The 21,169-nt window shown below is 40.2% G+C and overlaps 1 protein-coding gene across 3 annotated transcripts in view; it reads right to left on the bottom strand.

Annotated features, from left to right (window-relative positions):
- The window catches only part of LOC124777459 (broad-complex core protein isoforms 1/2/3/4/5-like), a 65,199-nt gene that overhangs the window by 1,875 nt on the left and 42,155 nt on the right, over nucleotides 1-21,169 (bottom strand). For all 3 annotated transcript variants that reach the window (XM_047252881.1, XM_047252882.1, XM_047252883.1), the window contains one exon: nucleotides 9,094-9,153. In XM_047252881.1, coding sequence (XP_047108837.1) covers nucleotides 9,094-9,153 — 60 coding nt within the window. The remainder of the gene's footprint in view (nucleotides 1-9,093; nucleotides 9,154-21,169) is intronic.

Raw genomic sequence — 21,169 nt, 5'->3', positions numbered from 1 at the left:
GATCTCTTGATTGGGCCCCATGTTCTTCCACCTACGCTCAATGGAGCACGTTATCATGACTTTATACGGGATACTCTACCTGTGCTGCTAGAACATGTGCCTTTACAAGTACGACACAACATGTGGTTCATGCATGATGGAGCTCCTGCACATTTCAGTCGAAGTGTTCGTATGCTTGTCAACAACAGATTCGGTGACCGATGGATTGGTAGAGGTGGACCAGTTCCATGGCCTCCATGCTCTCCTGACCTCAACCCTCTTGACTTTCATTTATGGGGGCATTTGAAAGCTCTTGTCTACCCAACCCCGGTACCAAATGTAGAGATTCTTCATGCTCGTATTGTGGACGGCTGTGATACAATACGCCATTCTCCAGGGCTGCATCAGCATATCAGGGATTCTATGCGACGGAGGATGAATGCACGTATCCTCGCTAAGGGAGGACATTTTGAACATTTCCTGTAACAAAGTGTTTGAAGTCACGCTGGTACATTCTGTTACTGTGTGTTTCCATTCCATGATTAATGTGATTTGAAGAGAAGTAATAAAATGAGCTCTAACATGGAAAGTAATCGTTTCCGGACACATGTCCACATAACATATTTTCTTTCTTTGTGTGTGAGGAATGTTTCCTGAAAGTTTGGCCGTACCTTTTTGTAACACCCTGTATAATGCATTCATATTGCAACATATTACAATGATAAAGACATGGATTATATAAAATTTTCAATAGATGTTGTTATTCATTGCTTACAGTTTGGACAACAGTAGGTGATGTGGGCTTTACAAATTGTTTAATAGGCAGATTTACAGTGTGTATGTTTTAGGGTTCCACAACTCAATTGGTAAAACTGGAACCCATACAGGATCAGTTTGTTGATGTTGTTGTTGTTATTGTTTTTGTCTGTCTGTCTGTCCAACTGTTGATACCTGTACTCATTACTGAGAAAAAGAGGTATCAACTTGAAATTTATGTCACATACTAAGGTGTACAGTTCCTAGGTAGTGTGATAAATTGATGCTTCAAGTAAATGCAATAAAAAAAATACAGCCATTTGTGCCCCCTAGAATCACGATATTTGACAAGAAGCAAGGCTTCACAGTACAAGTAAAGGGAAGAAATCTGAAAGATGTTAATTTGTAATTACATCACATTAAAAATATTTTTTCTGATATTTGTTGTCTGTTTATCTGTCTGTCCATTCGTTAAAACCTCTTTTTCTCATGAGTGGGTATAGATATAAAGTTGAAATTTACGCGATGTACGATCTCTTGGCAGTGTAAAATATTAAACTTCTAAGTCAATGGAATCAAATGATACAGCTATTCGTGTCCCATATTTTGATACTCTCAAACTCTCTCATCAGTACCTATAGGTTACTTCTCATTGACCTAGAATCATAAAATTTGGGCTAAAAGCTAGACTTCACAATACAAGTAAAGGAAAAATTTGAAAAATCACTAATTTGTAATTATATCAGCTTTTTCCATTTGTTGTATGTATGTTAAAAACCCCTTTCTCTCAGGAACAGGTAGAGGTAAAAGTTGAAATTTATGTCTATGATCCCTTGGGAGTGTAAATAATTTAAGCTTCTAAGTTAATGCAATCAAAAAATATGGGCATATATGACACATATTTTGATACTCTCCAACTTACTTACTCATCAGAACCTATAGTGAACTACCTATATACAATGATTGATTTATTTGAAAGACCACAGTATTTCTGCTAAATTATACAAACTGAAACCTGTGACTGACCATCTGCAGAAAAAATTTGAAGATGGATATACTCCCAAATGAGAATCATCTACTGGCAAGTCACCTTAATCATGGAAAGGGTGACTAAAACAGTGTGCACCAATGAAATGTGCTCGTTTTGGGATTAAATCATTCTGCTTGTGCAAAACAAAGAGTGGCTATTTATGGTGCTTTATAATATACACATAGAAAGACACTGCATTTGAGCCACAACAGAGCAAGTATCCTCTTGCATTTAAAGATTTTTGTCTTTGCCTGAAGGATATTTTAACAAAGTATATACTGTTTTTATCAACAGGTTTTATACAGATCCCCAATTATTTTATGTTCTTGTCCCTAAAAACACAGTTGGCACACTTATGAATAATAGGAACGAAATACAAGCTGCTTTGAGCAAGAGAGAACTCTAGAAGAGTAAAAGTGAAGACTTTTTACAGAGGGAAATTGATAGTGATGCAATGATGAGACAAGAAATATGTTTACTCACTTTTTAGTATTTACCTTGATGAATTTCAACAAACTGAGAGGAAGAAAACAGCGGAAATGAAGGCAGAAGTTTCCCTCAAATACAGTGGCAGAAGCGGTGATTTGACTCATCTGATCAGTACATAGCAAATTACACAGCAATAATAAAAAGTCTCCAAAAATATTGCATTCAACAATACTGCCATTCAGTGGATGTTGCCGCTCTAAATTCTTACTTGTTGTGTAAGAAACTTGGTGGAAAATTTGGGCAAGTTGATATCCAAATTCAACTTATTGGCAGTTTACTTGAAAACTACAGCACTTTTGCCAGTTCTTCCCTTTCACCAAAGAAAAGTGGGTCAATCTTGGCAAATGTCAGTCCCAAAAGGACTGGTGAGACGACACTTTCCTAAACACTTTCCTTCTACTAAGAAGGAATAAGCACTTATGAGACGCTGCCCAGTGTGCTGCACCTAAAGAGACATTAATGGGGAGAGAAACACATGTTTATTATGAGGAGTGTGATGTTGAGCTGCATGCAATACATTGTTTTGAATTGTACCATACAAAAAATAATTTATACATAAAGAAAACTATATAATGCATTAGCTCCTACAGTGAAATCCATCCTGAGACTATCAAGATAAATTGAAAGTAATTTGCTTATTTTTCATAATCCACATTGCTGCTCCCAAAAGCTCTGAATTGTTGGCAAATTACAATTGCAACAATAAATTGAGAAAATCGCACCAAAATGTGTCACATTATCCCACACTGCAAAAAAGAACATGAAGCATAGCAATAATTACATGGATGGGAACAGATAGCAGTATGTGCAAATACCTGTGGCAGCAGTGCCACCGTGGCAGGTAATAGCACAACAATGGCTGCTACTCAGTTACAATAAACAGCACAGTCAAGGAGGGATAAACATATGGTTTAATTCTGTTCAGAAAAGTTCTGCACATTTTCAGTCATTTTGTCAACATTTTAAAACATAACATTTCTAACACCAGAACAACTGCAAGCATTTCTAAAATGTATAGAACATTTCTGAACAGAATCAGACAATATGTTTATCCCTCCACCTAAAGTTTACAGAAGTGAAAGAGTTGGTTGTGGCTTCAACCACTTCTTACTTCCATAACTGGTATAGGTGAGTATTAATGGGTCATTACAGAGCAAACTTGATTTATATTGTGACATATACCAATTCTCTGGGCAGTATTCAGCCAAGACTGAGTCTCTAGCTCCCTATTCTATTGTGGTATGTGTGCCCAGAGACATCTTTCTGCTACTGTGTGAATTGTTTGATGTATATAGATGCTGTTGCATTCAAGGGGACATGATAAAAATAGCAGCAAAAATTAGACTGTTGTAATATCTTATCAAAAACATTCATTTCGAAAAACATGGCTGTGGTATAGCTCTAAGGATTATAACTTGAATATAGCAATCATCAACGAGTATGGTACAAACAGTTTATTTACATTGAACAATTATAGATTGTTTTAAAATATCCATTATGGGACAACCTTCATGGTGATGTCTCATTTTATGGTCATAATTGTTTAATGCCGTAGTGTATGTTTCTGAAAAATGCATTCATTGGATATTTTTATTGCACCTTTCTAGAAATTTTTGATAAATGTATTGTTCAGGAATTACATCACAGTGCCACACAATTAGTGACCACACAGTGGGATCACAGAATGAAAGCCTGTAAGAACCAGCTGATGATGGATTTTTAAAAATCCAATATCGGTATTAGTTAAATATTTTACACCATACTTGTGGTTGGTTGCTGTATTTAAATTGTAATATTTGTAAGCAATAGTTTTAAAAGAGATCAGGGTTACATACTTATTGCATGAGGGCAAGCTTTGGACAGTGAGCGAAAAGAAAATCAGATTTTTGATGGTTGGTAGGAGGCAGAAATGGCAGTTTCTAATGTAGCAATTGACCCTTTGTGCTACCTGAAACCATTTGTTCCTGCAGTGAACCAGAGTTGCAAGAAGCTGCCCAACTTACACTGCTACACATGCATTATTTAGGCCTTTCTTTGGAAAGTTCGAAACACTGCTATCTCACCTCTATAAGCAGAGTGTAATGCCAATCCCAGCAGTCGGTAACTTTACTCCTAAAGACAATGGAGGACACTGCTGTTGGAAGCTTCAGTATGTTATTCTTAATAATGCTGCTTGAAGGTTTTTTTGAGGTTTATAACTAATAGGAGGAATAATGGTAACCACTCACTGTATGGTTCATAGCTGAAGTGCCAGGAAGTCGGTGGGGTCATAAGCAAGACTGTTGTTCTGGGGTGTCACTACATTTTAGTTGTGTTGTCGACACAATCTCAGTCACGCTGGTGAGAAGCATGCAGCTGGCCGCCTGGGGCTCACACCGAGCGGCACTGAGTCTAACGGGACGCAGACCACTGAGCCAATTGCCGGCATCCTGACGATGACGCAACTCCACTGGCGTACAAGGCCAACACACAGCAATGTGCTGAGGCAGCCATTCTGTGCCAAGCCATTTAGCGGACAGTGAAGTAAGTCCTCAGCATTGCGGGACCCAGTGACGCAGATTGAGAGGAACAGGGGCACTGTAGTTGGAAACAATAAATCACTTGGAAAGGTTGGACAAGTCTTAATACGGTGCCTTCTACCTCTTTCCGCTACATTTGGTCATCCTGATACATTTGGTGGCAGAATTTCCCACAACAGTTAGCTAAGAACATGCATCCATGCACACGCAGAGGTGTGTGTGTGTGTGTTTTTTTCTTTTTATAGAGATCTCTTTGTCTTTGTGCAATCATTGTTACCATGTCATTCTAACATAATCTTTCTTTATCTAATCTACTTCTGATATAGCAAACTTCATTCTCCTCTTTAAGCATCTCTCGTCCATGTTTACTAATAATTGTGAGACAGAACTGCTGGCCAAGAATTACTTCCAGGAGGCAAAACAGGCAATGCTGCTGATAGATACATATACATTTGAAAGTGACGCACATCCAAAATAGTAGTTCCTTCCTCAGGGAGAAGATTTTGATAGGTTGGAGTTGGTTAAAAAGGAAGGGCAGATCACACAGACCCCAGGATGTGAAAAAACCACCTGCAGTGAGGACCCCTGTCCTCACTACAGGTGGATCCCACACATTCTGGGTCCTGAGTGACCTGCCTTTCATTTTTAACCTTCTGTCTCAAATTTTTATTAGCTTTCTTGTCCACATTAATCATGTTTGCATGATTACCTTAGTTCCCTGTTTGTTTATGTTGTTATTATAGCCATCACCTAACACACTCTCAATTTCATTATGCACCCAGCTCAATGCTTGATCATTTTGGCTATCAGAGCTGTCAACCGTGAACTGTACTGTACTGTCTGTGACACAAAACTCCCACATTGAGATAGTCCTTTGCTGTACTTATTGTCTTTTCAATATACAAATTAAATGAGCAACCCTGCCTTAGATTTGCGCCAATTTTTGCATCTTGTACATTCTGTCACTGATCCTCCAGTCAGCTCCACATAGAGTGGATTAACAATCTCCCTTCTGTTCCCATAGTTGGCACCACACTTATAAAAACTGAAGAATTATGTTCCATTGCAGACTTTCAAAAGTCTTCTCCAAATCTACATGTGTTTCCTCATTTTTCCTACATATGTCATATATTATAATTTACAGTTCTAAAATGATTTCTTAAGTATCTCTACTTTTCCCAAATCCAAACTGGTTCTCTCCTACCCTACTTTGGTTGCAACAGGTTACAGAGACACCAGAAAATTATACAAATATTTTGAACATGTGAGAGTAATCTGATTGTATCAAAAGAATATTTACTTCATAAAACTATAAAATTGTGATACAGAATTTCTGGTGAGTACCTACCATCAGGAGATGAAATTTTTAATACACACAAAAACTCCCACCACCATACAGAACCCAGAACCTAAACACAGTCATGAACGTTTCCTCCAAAAGCTTTAGCTCCATAAAAGTATCAGTCCTTACCAAAGGCCTCAACTTTTGCCCTGCCCCCAAATTCAATCGTGCAGGACTTGTTAAAAATCTTCTCGTCTTCTCCTGGTCCCTACAGTGGAAACACTTTTTTGCCACCAACCCTACCAATAAGACTCACCCAGAGGCAAATGTTGAGCTCCGCCTGTCTCATTTCACTCCTCCATCCAAATGTGATCCACTCCCCGCTGTCCCCCAAATCAACCCCTGTTAACTTTGCACAATTCCTTAACCTTGATACTTGTCTTACCATCTCTCTCAAAATCCCTCAACATGCAAGTTAACCTTACATCTGCAGAAAGAACTGCACACACCATCTAAAAACTGTTCTCGACCTTATAATTCTACCTGCTGACAAAGGCTCCACCACTGTTGTTCATAACCACAAGGATTACCTGATGGAAGGACTCCACCAGCTGTGAGATTCATTCACCTACAAACACTGCCATGATGACCCTATTCCAGAAATCCTTAGGCACATCCCAGAATCTCTCCTTGGAATCTATCTCTCTCCTCACCCCTGCCACTCCCCCCTACATGATTCCTAAAGTCTATAAACCAACCAACCAGGATGCCCTGTTGTGGCCGGTTAATCTACCCCCACTGAGAGAATCTCTACTCTTGTAGACAAAGATCTTCAGCCTATTACCTGCAACCTACCTTCCTATATAGAAGATACCAACCATTTCCTCCACCGACCCTCCACAGTTAGTGTTGCTTTACCACATGGTGTCCTGCTCGTCACTATTGATGCCACCTCCCTTTATACCAACATCCCTAATGCCCATGGTCTTACTACTATTGGACACTACCTTTCCCAATGCCTGATGGATTCCAAACCTACAACCTCCTTCCTAGTTGCCATGACAAGCTATATCCTCACCTACAGTCACTTCTCCTTTGAAGGCATGACCTACAAACAATTCCAGGTTATGGATATGGGCACCTGCATGGCACCATCCTATGCCAAACTATTCATGGGCCATCTAGAGGAATCCTTTCAAACCATCTAGAATGCCAAACCCATCACCTAGTTCAGATTCACTGATGACATCTTCGTGATCTGGATACGAGGGTTAGGTCACCCCATCCACATTCCTCCAGAACTGCAATATCACCTTACCCATATGCTTCAACTGGTTCTCCTCAAACCAACAATCCAGTTTTTTGATGTTGACCTCTACCTCAAAGATGGCTACATCAGTACCTCCTACCAATTCAACAGCTGCCACCCATTCCATACGAATGAGTCCCTTCCATATAGGTTAACCACCCATTAGCCGTTGCATCTGCAGTGACATGCAGTACCTCTCGAATTATACCCAGGGCCTCAGTTAGTCATTCACAGACCTTAATTACCCTCCCAACCTTGTTCAAAAACAGATATCCTATGCCTTATCTCTCCAGTCACCCACCACCTCCCAAAGTCCCAATATCTGGCCACAGATGAGCATTCCCTTCATGACTCAGTACCATCTAGGACTGGAGCAACTGAATCACATTCTCAGCCAGGGTTTCTGCTACCTCTTGTCATGCCCTGAAATGAGGGCTGTCCTACCCACTATCCTTCTAGTCCCTCCCACAGTGGTATTCTGCTGCAAACTGAACCTATGCAATAACTTCATCCATCTCAACACAATCCCTGCTCCCATCCGCTTTCTCCATGGCTCATACCCCTGTAATAGACCTAGAAGCAAGAATGTGATCAACAAGCTGCGCTATGTGGGCATGACAAACAACAAGCTACTGACCACATGAATGGCCACCAACAAATTGTGGTCAAGGAACAGCTGGACCACCCAGTTGCTAGGCATGCTGCTGAACATGAGGTTCTTCATTTCAATGACTGCTTCATAGCAGTCCTTTTCCATTCCATCCCCCGACCCCCCTCCCCCATTCTCTGCCTAACTTCCCAACTGCACCTAGCTGCCCAATCGTCTCCCCAGCTTGTCCATGTATGCTCACACAAGCCGCACTTTACCACCCTCTACTCCTACCCTGCTAGCCCTCACCCTCCCCACCCCAGCTTCCATCCTACCCCCCCCCCCCCAATCCCACCCAGTCTGATTCCCCCATCATGCAGTGCTAATCTGCTTCAGCAGCCAGAGACTTGTGTGTGTGTGTGTGTGTGTGTGTGTGTGTGTGTGTGTGTGTGTGTTGCCAATTCCGATGAAAATATTTTTGGCTGAAAGCTTACACGTGTGACAGCTTCTTGTTGCACCTATCTGTGACTCAGCATCTCCACTGTATGGTGAGTAGCAGCTATCCTTTTCATAATACTGTCATTATTCTATTCTGGATTTTCCATTGTTTAACAATAAAACCATTATAAATAGCCGATGTTCCTAGAATACCTTTGACTTCACAACAGATACTTAAAAGATGAATAACACATGAATGATTTAGGCATTCTAAATCCATAACACTACAACTGAAATTAAAGCTCTCTCAATTAGCCTATTACAAGCATACCAGGTAATTCCATCATGTGGCCTGAATATAAATACATATACACAGAAACAACATGTTATACGTTAATCGTATCAAAATGAAGATTCAACAGAGAAAACTATTAGATTATGAGATACAATTTCAAGATACTGCCAACCGACACATAGAAATAAAAGTACATGGCACCATCCTACCTTTCAGAAATATTAGTTCTAAAAGCTAGGAGACTGTAATTTACTTTTACTTCTGTATGTGTCTATTGACAGTTTTGACTATTTCGCCTCCTTAAGATAAATAACGTTCTGCAGCACTGTCTCACAATTTAATAAAAGTACAAGACTTGCCACACATAAAACAAAGCACTAAATTTGCAAGAAAATAAGTATACTTACGCCGTCGCATATCTTCATTTTGTTTCTCCTCAGATGGACCAGCTTTCACAAGAATATGAGCTAAAAATAATAAGAAAACAGGATTAGCTCTGTGTGAGTTCATAAATTATGACTTTGACCAAACTTGATGGGGTAGAACTGACATATATGATATTTTTTGGGGTTCCGTGCCTTAACTGGTGAAAACGGAAACCTTATATAATCACTTTGTTGTCTGTCTGACTGTTATAAACTATTTTCGTTTTCTTTAAAGGCAAAGAGAAAAGGTGAAATGGTAGCCCAGCATTGAGCCTGCGCCTACTGTCACAAATTTTTTATTTTCAAATGTTAAAAAACATAAGATGTTTTTCCTGTTCCTGGTCAGAGGAAGGACTCTGTCTCTGCTAATGAATGAGGGTAGACACACGTTATTTTAGAGCATAATTGGTGATAGCCATTTTGGTTATGAGAATAAGTGAAAAGTCTGTATTTTTGATTGTGTAAAAGAAATAATACATTCGTATTTCGTTAGTGAAAAATTGAGTTATTATTCCAAGTAGTACTACGATAAGAAGAATTGGAGCCCACGTGTGCTTCATAGTTATCATGAAGGTCCGATTACCATATCATGGACATGGGCAAGATTTTGTAGGTGGATACGGCGATTGTATGTAAGCATAAATCTATAGCAAGAGAAAGACTATTTCGTCTGTGCAGAACTAACATGAACTCATTTACAGGCACAGCCGAGCTTATTGCGCTTGTCAGAGCACTGAAGAATTAATCCCATTAATTCCATATATCTAATTCCATATATCTCAATATTTTTTATTATATTATAAAGTGGCGACAAGTGACAGGCACGATACGTAGTGGGCAGAACTGTGAGTACTAGTGTTGTTAAGACAATGAAAATAAATGTATGTTAATAACCGCTGATGACATGACGGAGATGATGATGTAACACTTGAAAAATACTAACTGAAAGAAAAAGAAATAATAAATAATTAGAAGGAAGAAGACAACAATACCAAGCGTGGACAACTAAAACTACAATAGACGGAAGTACCAGTTACAAGACAACAAAAAGGTAGGACCGCGCAATGCATGTAGAAAATGCATTCCTAGTAGACCTATTAGAAAATCCAAGCACTTATTTCCTAAAATCCAGAACCTAAAGCTTCAGAGGTTAACACAATTGTAATCAAGTAGAGAGAATGACATTTCTTTATCAGAATCAAAAGCATATTGAGTGAACAACAATTGAGATTACAATTACATATAGCTATATATGCATTCTGTTGCGTGAGAAATTGCGCGGAAGTAAAATTCAAGCAGAGAAAATATTAATTTTGGTAACTGCAGAGGTGTAAAGATTTCTATAATGGATGGACAAAGCAATAAGGAAATGTCGTTTCAAAGTCAAAATGCCAATGTACGAATAGTACACTTGCATTTGCAAAACGTAACAGTAAGTGATTTGGAACTGTCAAGCAGTCATTATTTGGATGCTGGGTGCAACATGCCATTGTTGCATTCGACGTCCATGAATACAGAACATTTCATTATAAGCAATACGTTGATTACAATACACGAAATGAATGACACCTCAAGGCAAAGGAATATTTTAAATGAAAGTAGCACGTGTAGTAAAGGCGCAGATGCTGACAGGTGTAGGACAGAAGTGACTAGGAAAGATATGCAAGCCTTATTTCGAGACTTAATAGGAATACAAACAGACATGAATGCAATGAAAACAGACTTGAACACAGTAAATCCAAAAATGTTGAGTTTAGAAACAATACAAGCAGACACAAACACAATCAATTCAAAGATGGCAAGTTTAGACACAATACAAACAGATATGAATGCAGACATGACACACATTTCAGGCAAGGTAAAAAATTTGCGCACGGAACTCAATAATCTGGACACGAAGTTCACACAGCAGATTTCGCAAATCCCCATGGAAGTGGATAGGAAAATTAACGAACAAGTACAAACTTCAGTTCTCGATATGAGTGAGAAATTAAAAGGGTATAGTGGAAGAAAAATTTGAAACACTAACACGCACATGTGGACAGGAGATATCCGGAATCGGAGAAACTCAGAATAATTTATAGGTAATGTAAAAGAATACGCAGGTTAACATAGATAATGTACAATCAGAAGTAGCAAAACTTCACTGCATTATTTCGTTGCGACGAAATCTTCTCATGAAATTCCAATCACCAACTTTCTCCTCTGAATGCAAAAATATTTTGTTGACACAGACTTACATAGGGAGGAATGATCACCAAGTTAAAATAAGGGAAATCAGAGCTCATACGGAAAGAAATAGGTGTTCACTCTTTCCACATGCTATACGAGATTGGAATAATACAGAATTGTGAAGGTGGTTTGATGAACCCTCTGCCAGACACTTAAATGTGATTTGCAGAATATCGATGTAGATGTAGATGGATAGGTTGTTACCCTCAGTCCAGACCAGAAAGATGTCATCAGTGAATCTGAATCAGGTGAGGTATATGAGGGTTCTAGGTGATTAGGAAGGATTCCTCTCGATAGCACACAAATAGTTGGCATAGGATGATGCCAAACCAGGTGATCACTGTTATAATATGGAGTTGTTTGTAGGTGATGCCTCCAAAGGAAAAATAATTGTGGGTGAAGATATACTTGGTCCTGGTGGCCTGGATGGAGATGTTAGGTTTGGAAATAGTCACATGTCGGGAAAAGATAATGTTGAATAATAGCAAGGCCATGGGCATTTGGGATGTTAGTGCAGAGGGAGGTGGCATCAACAGTGACAATGTACTAAAGGAGGTGATTATATAGTTCAAAGCAGAGTAGGAGGTGATTGGGTTGGTGAGTTTTTTGAGGCTACATTGTGCATGCTGCTCTAGTTCCTGGGGGATAGAGTTTCAATGAGAGAGATGGGATGCAGAAATTTGGGATTGCAGAGCAAGAGAATTTCACAGATGGGCAGGAGGCACTGGAAGGAGGTGTGGGCTTGATTTACATGGTTCTGCAGGACTAGGTTGGTGAAGGCTATGGACTGACAGAATTTGAACAGATAGAGGTCATTATGGAAGGAGCGGTTGCAGCTGGAGATAGGTAATTTGATTGTCAGGCCATTTGGTGGGGATTCCACAAGCTACACAACACAGAAACATGATGTGGGACTGGGTACTGGCTAGAAATAGGAAAACTTTCCTGTATTTATGTTGATAGAAGGAACAAAGATCCACAATGGAGGATAATAAATGCATAAAAATGTGTAAAAGTATTTGGGGAAAACTCGCAGAAATGATGAAGTTTTGGAGGAAAGGTGAGAGCTGAGGGAGTAGGACCGGTAGTGAAAGGCAAAAGTGAACTAAAACTGACATGAAAACAAAATGAGATCAAAGAGAAACATAAACGAAGATATGATAATAGTGGGATGCAGAGTAGATAGAGGGTGGGGGGGGGGGGGGGGGATTTGGTAAGGTTTAGGTATACGAATTTCGTGTGGCAGAGGAAGGTATTGAAAATAACATGCAAAAATACATGAGTGTGTGGAGGAAGTGTGATCAAAATGAATCTCTAAGAATAACTGCACTGGCAGGAAGAATGAAAGTTTAAAGCATAGCAATTTTTTCATTGTGCCTGTCTGTGACTCAGTGTTTCCTCTATATGGCGAGATCCTTTTGATAATATCGTTGTTATTCCATCCCAGACATTCCATTATTTGATTATGTTTAATGGTTTTTCTTTCATCCCACAACCCTGTATTCTTTTACATTATTAGTATTCTCTAATGCCTTACTTAACTCAGTGTCCATCCTCTTATTTCCCGTGTCTTATCTGTCACCTTCCAAACTGCACATGCTCTGCTGTATAAGCCACACTGTATCAATAGTCTGGTCATCTGGTCCACACCCAACACACTGCTATGTAACCATGCGGATTGTTGGTGCAGCATCTAATGTTCTGCATTCTTTCTCTGGGTATAGACCTTCAAACTGATCACACTTCATCCCTCACTGTTGCACATTATTTCCCATATCTTCCTTTGCCACATGAACTTTTTGAACCTTGACATTAATAAATTCCCCCTCCTTCCCTTATTCCAGCATGCACCTGCTAACCACAACTAACACATTTACACCAGCTATCCCCTCTCTTGAGATATATCCAACTGCTGACCTGCATCCCACTGTTATCATCTTTTCATTTTTTTTCTTTGACCTCATTGTGTTTTCATGTTGACTTTACTTTGTTTTTGCCTTTCAGTATCAATCCTGTCCCCACTAGTTTCACCTTCTTACCCATACTTCATTAATTCCATCCATTTTGTGAGTTTTTCCCACATATTTTACGTATTTCTGTGCCTTTTTTATCCTCCACTGTGGAGTCATGGTCCTTCCATATGTGCCAATGCAGGAATGTCTTCCTATCCCTAGTCAGAACCCAGTCCCACATACTGTTCCTACCTTGTTGCCTAGCTAATGGAATCCCCCCCGAATGGCCTGACCACCAAATTACCCATCTCTAGCTGCAGTCTCTCCTTCCACAATGACCTCTATCTGTAAATTCTCTTGCTCTGCAATCCCAAATTCCTGCATCCCATCTCTCACACTGAAACTCTTGCCTTCCAGGAACTAGAGCAACATGTACAACACCACATCAAAAAAATTCTCCAATGTGTTCACCTCCTACTCCAGCCTTGGACTATCACTATCCACCACCTCTACAAAGCCCTCAGAAACTCCCTCTGAGCACTATACAGAATCCAGAATCAAAACAGTCATGAAAATTTCCTACAAACGCCTTAATTTGGCAGAAGTATCAGTCCTTTCCAAAGGCCATATTTTTTGTCCCACTTTTAAATTAAATTAAGCTGAACACGTTAAAGACAGTCTCTCCTTTTCCCCACTCCCTACAGTTGAAACAATTTTACACCACCATCCCTACAAATCAGACTCACTGAAACCAGCATTGCACCCTGCCTGTCACAGTTGACTCCTCCAGTCAACTGTGATCCAACCCCATTGCCCCCAAATAACCCCTGTTAATGTTCCAGAATTTTTTAACCTAAAATCTTGCTTCACCAACATTCCCCACTCTCTCACTCACTCCCCACTGCTCCCCACACTCCTACTTTCTACATATTTCCTGCAGATCATACATCCAACCGCCCAGGATGCCCCTTTGTGGCCAATTACTGCATCCCCACTGGGAAAATCTCTGCTCTGCTCCTGTGAACCAACACCTTCAGCCTATTATCCCTAACCTTACCTCTTATATAAATGATACCAACAATTTCCTCCACCAACTCTTCATACTTTCTGTTCCTTTACCACATAGCACTCTGTTCGTCACTGATGATACCACCTCCCTCTATACTAACATCCACAATGAGCATGGCCTTGCTGTTATTGGACACTATCTCTTCCGAATGCTCAATTATCTCAAAACCTAAAACCTCCTATCTGGGCTACCCAGAGAGAACCTTCCTAACCACCAAGTATTCCTATACCCCTCACCTGATTCAGATTCACTTATGACATCTTCGTGGTATGGACTGAGGGTGACAATCTACATACATTCCTCCAGAACCTTGACATTTTCTCTTCATTTGCTTCACCTGGTCCTCCTCAACCCATCAAGCCACATTTCTTGATGTTGACCTCCACCTCAAGGATGGTTATACCAGTAGCTTCATCCATATCAAAACTACCAACAACCAGCAATCTACAGCTACGTCTACATCTACATAGATTTTACGCAAGCCACTGTAAGTGCATGGCGATGGGTACCCTGTACCACTACTTGTCATTTCCATTCCTGTTTGACTCGCAAACAGAGCGAGGGAAAAACAACTGTCTATATGCTTCCGTATGAGCCCTAATTTATGCATGTCTTATCTTTGTAGTCCTTATGTGCAGTGTATGTTGGCAGCAGTAGAATCATTCAGCCGTCAGCTTCAAATGCTGGTTATCTAAATTTTCTCACTAGTGTTTCTCAAAAAGAGCATTGCCTTCCATTCAGGGATCCCCATTTGAGTTCCTGAAGCATCTCCATAACACTTACATTTTGTTAGAACCTACCGGTACCAAATCTGGCAGCCCTCCTCTGAATTGCTTCAATGTCTTCCTTCAATTCAACCTGGTACGGATCCCTAAACACTCGACAGGTACTCAAGAATAGGTCATGCCAACGTCCTATGTGCAGTCTCCTTTACAGGTGAACCACTCTTTCCTAAAATTCTCCCAGTAAATTGAAATTGACCATTTACCTTCCCTACCATAGTTCTCACATGCTCATTTCACCTCATATCGCTTTGCAACATTTAAACGAATTGACTATGTTGAGACACTAGTAATACTGCATCTGAATGTTACTTACATTTTTCCACATTTAGGGCTAGCTGCCATTCATTATGTCAACTGTAAATTTTGTCTAAGTCACCTTGTATCTTCCTACAGTCACTCAACTTTGACACCTTACCATGCACCACAGTGTCATCAGCAAAGAACCAGATTGCTGCCTACCTTGTCTGCCAAATCATTTATTTATATAGATAACAACAGTGCTCCTATCACTCCTGAGGATACCCTTGTCTCTGATGAACACTCACCATCAAGGAAAACATACTGGGTTCTATTATTTAAGAAGTCTTCGAGCCACACACACATATCTGTGAACTTATTCCATATGCTCGTACTTCCATTTCGACAGCTGCCACCCATTCCATACAAAGAAGTCCTTTCCACACAGCCTAGCCACTATGGTTATCACATCTGCAGTGATGAGCAGTCATTGTCCAAATATATCCAGGATCTCACTGAGGTCTTTACAGACCAAAATTACACTTCCAACTTTGTACAGAAATGTATCTCACATGCCTTGACTCTCCAGTCCCCTGCCACTTCCCACACACCAACTGTCTGACCACAAAGTAGCACTTCTGTACTTCTCTCATGATTCAATAGCACCAGGACAGGAGAGCTAAATTACACTCTCCACCAGGGTTTCGACTACTTCCCTTCATGCCTTGAAATGAGGAACATCCTACCAACTATCCTTCCCAACACTCACATAGTGGCGTTCCGCCACCTATCAAATCTACGCAATATCCTTGTCCATACCTACTTCATCCTGCTCCCAACCCCTCACCTCATGCTCATATCCCTGAAAGACCTGTCCCATACATTCTCCCATGATCACCTGCTCTATTCTACTCACAGGCATCTCCTAGCCCATCAAAGGCAGGGCTAAATGTGAAAGTAGTCGTGACTCATGAACTAAGCTGCAACCACTGTGCTGCCCTCTATGTGAGCATAACAACTAACAAGCTGTCTGTCCACATGAATGGACACCGATAAACTGAGGCCAAGAGACAGCTGCACCACCCAATTGCTGAACACGCTGCCCATCACAGTGTGCTTCACTTCAATGACTGCTTCACAGTCTGTATGTAGCATCTCAATCCTTCCTTCCAACAGGAGATTTTCTGAATTGCTCAGGTGGGAACTGTCCCTGCAGTATATCCTGCATTCCCCTCTAGCCTCAACCTTCATTAGCCTCTGTCCACCACCTACCTATCCCCTTCCCTGCTCTCACTCCAGCACTACACAGCCTTCTATTCCGTTAACATAACCACTATTCTTTTTCTTCTTTTCTACTTCTCAATTTCTGTCTCCACCCCCCCCCCCCCCCCCCCTCCCCTTGCCACGACCCTCCCAACTGCTCCTAACAGTCCTACTCTTTATCCACCACATCCCTGCATGCTCCCACATCCAGTGCTACACATTCCACCACCCCTACCCTGTTTTGCTACTTACCCCCACCACAGACTTCTGCCCCCATCAAGAGCAGTTTCAGTCAGCAGTTGGGCCACAGTGGTCATGCATATATTTAAACACTTGTTCTCAGCAGCTGGAACATGTTGAATGAAAGTAATTTTTTATATAATATTACTGACTGAAGACATGTAATATGCACAACCAGCAAGAAACACAATATATAGGAATGCATTAACAATGACAAAGCTTTGTGTACTACACTCATGTTCATAAATTAAGGATAATTGCAGATGTGGTGCCACACAACATGGCACTACACAAAACTGGCACTAATAGCATAGGCACATAGAGAACACACATGACACAGACCTAAAGTCCACGGTATTGGTGATAAGTTGAGAAAACCGTCCTGAAACACATGTGCTACAAAACGTCACTGTTTCCTGCACATGTACCCTGACATCAATATGGGATATGATCACCGTGCACATGTACACAGGCTGCACATCCAGTTGGCATATTCTGGATCAGTTGGTTGAGCAGCTGCTGGGGTATAGCCTCCCATTCTTGCACCAGTGCCTGTCAGAGCTCCTGAAGTGTCCTAGGTGTTTGAAAGACATGCATCGATACATCGATCGAGAGCATCCCAGATGTACTCAATGGGGTTTAGGTCTGGAGAACAGGCAGGCCACTCCATTCGCCTGATATCTTCTGTTTCAAGGTACTCCTCCATGATGGCAGCTTGATGGGTCCGTGTGTCATCATACATTAGGAGGAAGGTGGGACCCACTGCACCCCTGAAAAGGCAGACATACTGGAGCAAAATGATGTCCCAATACACCTGACCAGTTACAGTTCATCTGTCAAAGACATGTAGGGGTGTACATGCACCAATGTTAATCCCACCCCACAGTACATGCACCAATCTTAATCCCACCCCACACCATCAGTCCACAACCTCCATACAGATCCCTTTCAAGGACATTAAGGGGTTGGTATCTAGTTCCTGGTTCACGCCAGATAAAAACCCAGCGAGAATCACTGTTCACACTATACCTGGACTCATCCGTGAACATAACCTGGGACCACTGTTCCAATGACCATGTACCGTGTTCTTGACACCAGGCTTTACGGGCTCTCCTGTGACCAGGGGTCAGTGGAATGCACCTTGCAGGTCTCCGGCTGAATAAACCATGTCTGTTCAGTCATCTGTAGACTGTGTGTCTGGAGACAATTGTTCCAGTGGCTGCAGTAAGGTCCTGAGCAAGGCTATGTGGAGTACCCTGTGGCCGTCTGCGGGCACTGATGGTGAGATATCGGTCTTCTTGTGGTGTTGTACATTGCGGACGTCCCATACTGTAGTGCCTGGACATGTTTCCTGTTTTCTGGAATCGTTGCCATAATCTTGAGATCACACTTTGTGGCACATGGAGGGCCCATGCTACGACATGCTGTGTTTGACGAGCCTCCAGTCACCCTAGTAGGCTACCCCTCATAATGTCATCAATGTATGTTCTTTGAGCCTTTTCAACACACAGTCGCCATTAGCAGGTCTGAAAATGTCTGCACACTTATTCGCTGCACCGTACTCTGACAAGCACCAACACACCTCTGTGAATGTGGACTGCTGCCAGTGCGACCGTGTGACGACCGCAGGTCAAATGCACCGCACGGTCATACCCTGAGGTGATTTAAACCCGCAAACTGCCCACCAGAGTGTTGTTTCACCATGTATCAGCATTATCCTTAATTTATGAGATGACTGTAGAATTATACATCTCTGCACTACAGTCATCTCATGTCAGGCAGATTATGGATTTAATTGGCACTCACTCTATGTTAGTAGTAAACAGTTGGAGGTTTCTGTATGCAAATTATAACAGCTGTGTGTGCTGTTGTGGTTTAGGTACGCTGACAGCTTGATTACATGCTAGTGATTACGTGTAACAATCTCTCGTTTGAAGCAAGTTCTGTTTGTAATGACAGCATGCAAGTATTCTTTGAACAACACATCACTTGTCTGACACTGGCATTATATTCCATGTTTGTTTCATCACATCACATGCATACTATACTTAACAACACACTCAATATTGTTTTCTAGTTACAAGTTTTCTTATTGGGTAATGGCTGTGCTTGTAACTGCAGACTTGGCTGATATATTTTTGAAGGTATGTGATTAAACTTAAATATATGATGCATCTTACACAGGGAATATTTCTAATTTTGGTGCCGAAGTCGGGCATAATGCCTGCTACTTAGTCAGCAAGATTGCAAATGTGCTTATTACACAGTTTCACTTAATATCATAGATTAAAAAGACCTTCATTCAACATTTTCGTCATCTTTAACTGCGAGACATAGCTTTTATGTCATTTAACAACTATAAAAGTTAATGATCGCAAAAACTTCAACAGACAATCATTATCAGTAGCCCATAACCACTTCTTGGTTGATATCCATGAGTTTCTTTCTAGGGGTCATAAAAAAGCTAAGAACTTAAGGCTTTAACTAGTACTTACTGTATGCTAGCAGTTAACAGTAAAGACCTTGCCTGCAGGTTTATGTGGGTACACACATAGTAGTCAGCTATTTACAACATTAATTGTCTGCTTGTGGATTAGGTATGCTTCTGAACCTACTACTCACTACCTGTCACTCATCACTCCTTTTCCAGGGCCTTGTGGAATGTTGACTTGCTGTTGCTATGACATGACCATGGGGCATGAAGTATTTATGAGGTATTGATTGAAATAAACGTTGCACTTAAAAGCAGTGTGCCCAATGAAGCTCTTTGCCAGTAACATGGTATACATGAATAGATTAACTTAATAAGCCAGTTATAATTATCTTCATTTAACTACTTTAATAGTACCTGATACAATTCAATTATGCATTTCAAGAGACAATACTCTAATCATAAGGTTGTTGACGCTCATTAAACAAAATAAAAAACACATTGCACTATGGGTGTTACAGATCACAATTACCTCTGGACACCATCAGTAGGATCAAGTGAACATGTTTGGTAATCTTATTTTTTATTTAATGAATGCCACAGCCTGAGTGTCAACAACCTGGTGATACACTGTCTCTTGAAACAAGTAGTTGAATTGTATCAAGCACAATTAAAGTGGTTGAGTGGAAATAATTATTACTGGTAAAGTATAACAACCACTACCTCAGACTCAAAAAATGGATAACATTGAATTTAATTACTTATGTGCAGAATGCCATACTACATCTGAGCTCAAGAAAAGTACAATATTATTCCTTCCTGAAACTTGTTGACACTTTATTCAATGTATCAACAAACTTTACGTCCATTATTTTTTTAAAAAGTCAATAAATAAATAAAGTATTTTTGAGAACAACTGCAAAACTGAAGAGATTCGAGAAGAGTGGAAAATGATGTTAATCCAGCCACTACATAAAATGGAAAAAACAAAATTCCAACAATTACAGAGGAATGTCGCTTCTGCCAGTGACGTAAAAGATATTGTCAAAAATTCTCCTTCACAGAGTTGCAGAAATTAGATAAACAATTGAGAGAATATCAGGGAGATTTTCGAAAGGGAAGATCTTGCACAGAATAGATTTTTAACTTAAAATCAATAATTCGCCATAAACTATTAACCAACAAACCTGTAATAGTATCATTATTGATTTCAAAAAAGTATTTGATTCAGTAGACGTTGAAACAACAGTTAAAATCATTAGAGAACTTGCTGTTAAAGCAAAATTAGCACATGTAATTCATAAAACTCTTACAAATGCAATACCTAAAGTGAAATTTATGGGAGAAGTAGCTTAGCCATTTGAAATAAAAACCGGTGTTCGACAGGGGGATGCCGTATTACATTTACTGTTTAACTGCATTTTAGAAAACTATGTGAGGATCTGGAATTTGGAGTTAAAGTATCACAGAGTTGAACTAGTAATTCTAGGAAGGTAAAGAAATGGAATCAAGGAAAACTGCCTGGCTTTTGCCGACAATTTTGCAATACTTTCCGAAAATCTGACAGACACACTTATTCTAATAAATCTTCTGGTAGAAACAGCAAATAGAACTGCACTCAAAATTTCAGCAGAAAAAAACAAAATTGATGTCAAACACAAAAAAATGCACAAAAATTCATAGAAACACAAATAGGTAAAATATAGAGCGAGTAAATAAACTCAAATATCTTGGAGAAACTACATAATAGAACTGACTAGAAAAATTTGTAGTAGATGCAAGAGTTAACAAAATGGAGAGAGAGCATATGGTTTGACAAAGAATATTTACAGTAAGAAATTCATACCTA

This window comes from Schistocerca piceifrons, chromosome 2 (genome assembly GCF_021461385.2).
Source record: "Schistocerca piceifrons isolate TAMUIC-IGC-003096 chromosome 2, iqSchPice1.1, whole genome shotgun sequence".
Classification (NCBI taxonomy): domain Eukaryota; kingdom Metazoa; phylum Arthropoda; class Insecta; order Orthoptera; family Acrididae; genus Schistocerca; species Schistocerca piceifrons.
This window is presented reverse-complemented; position numbering and strand designations above follow the sequence as displayed.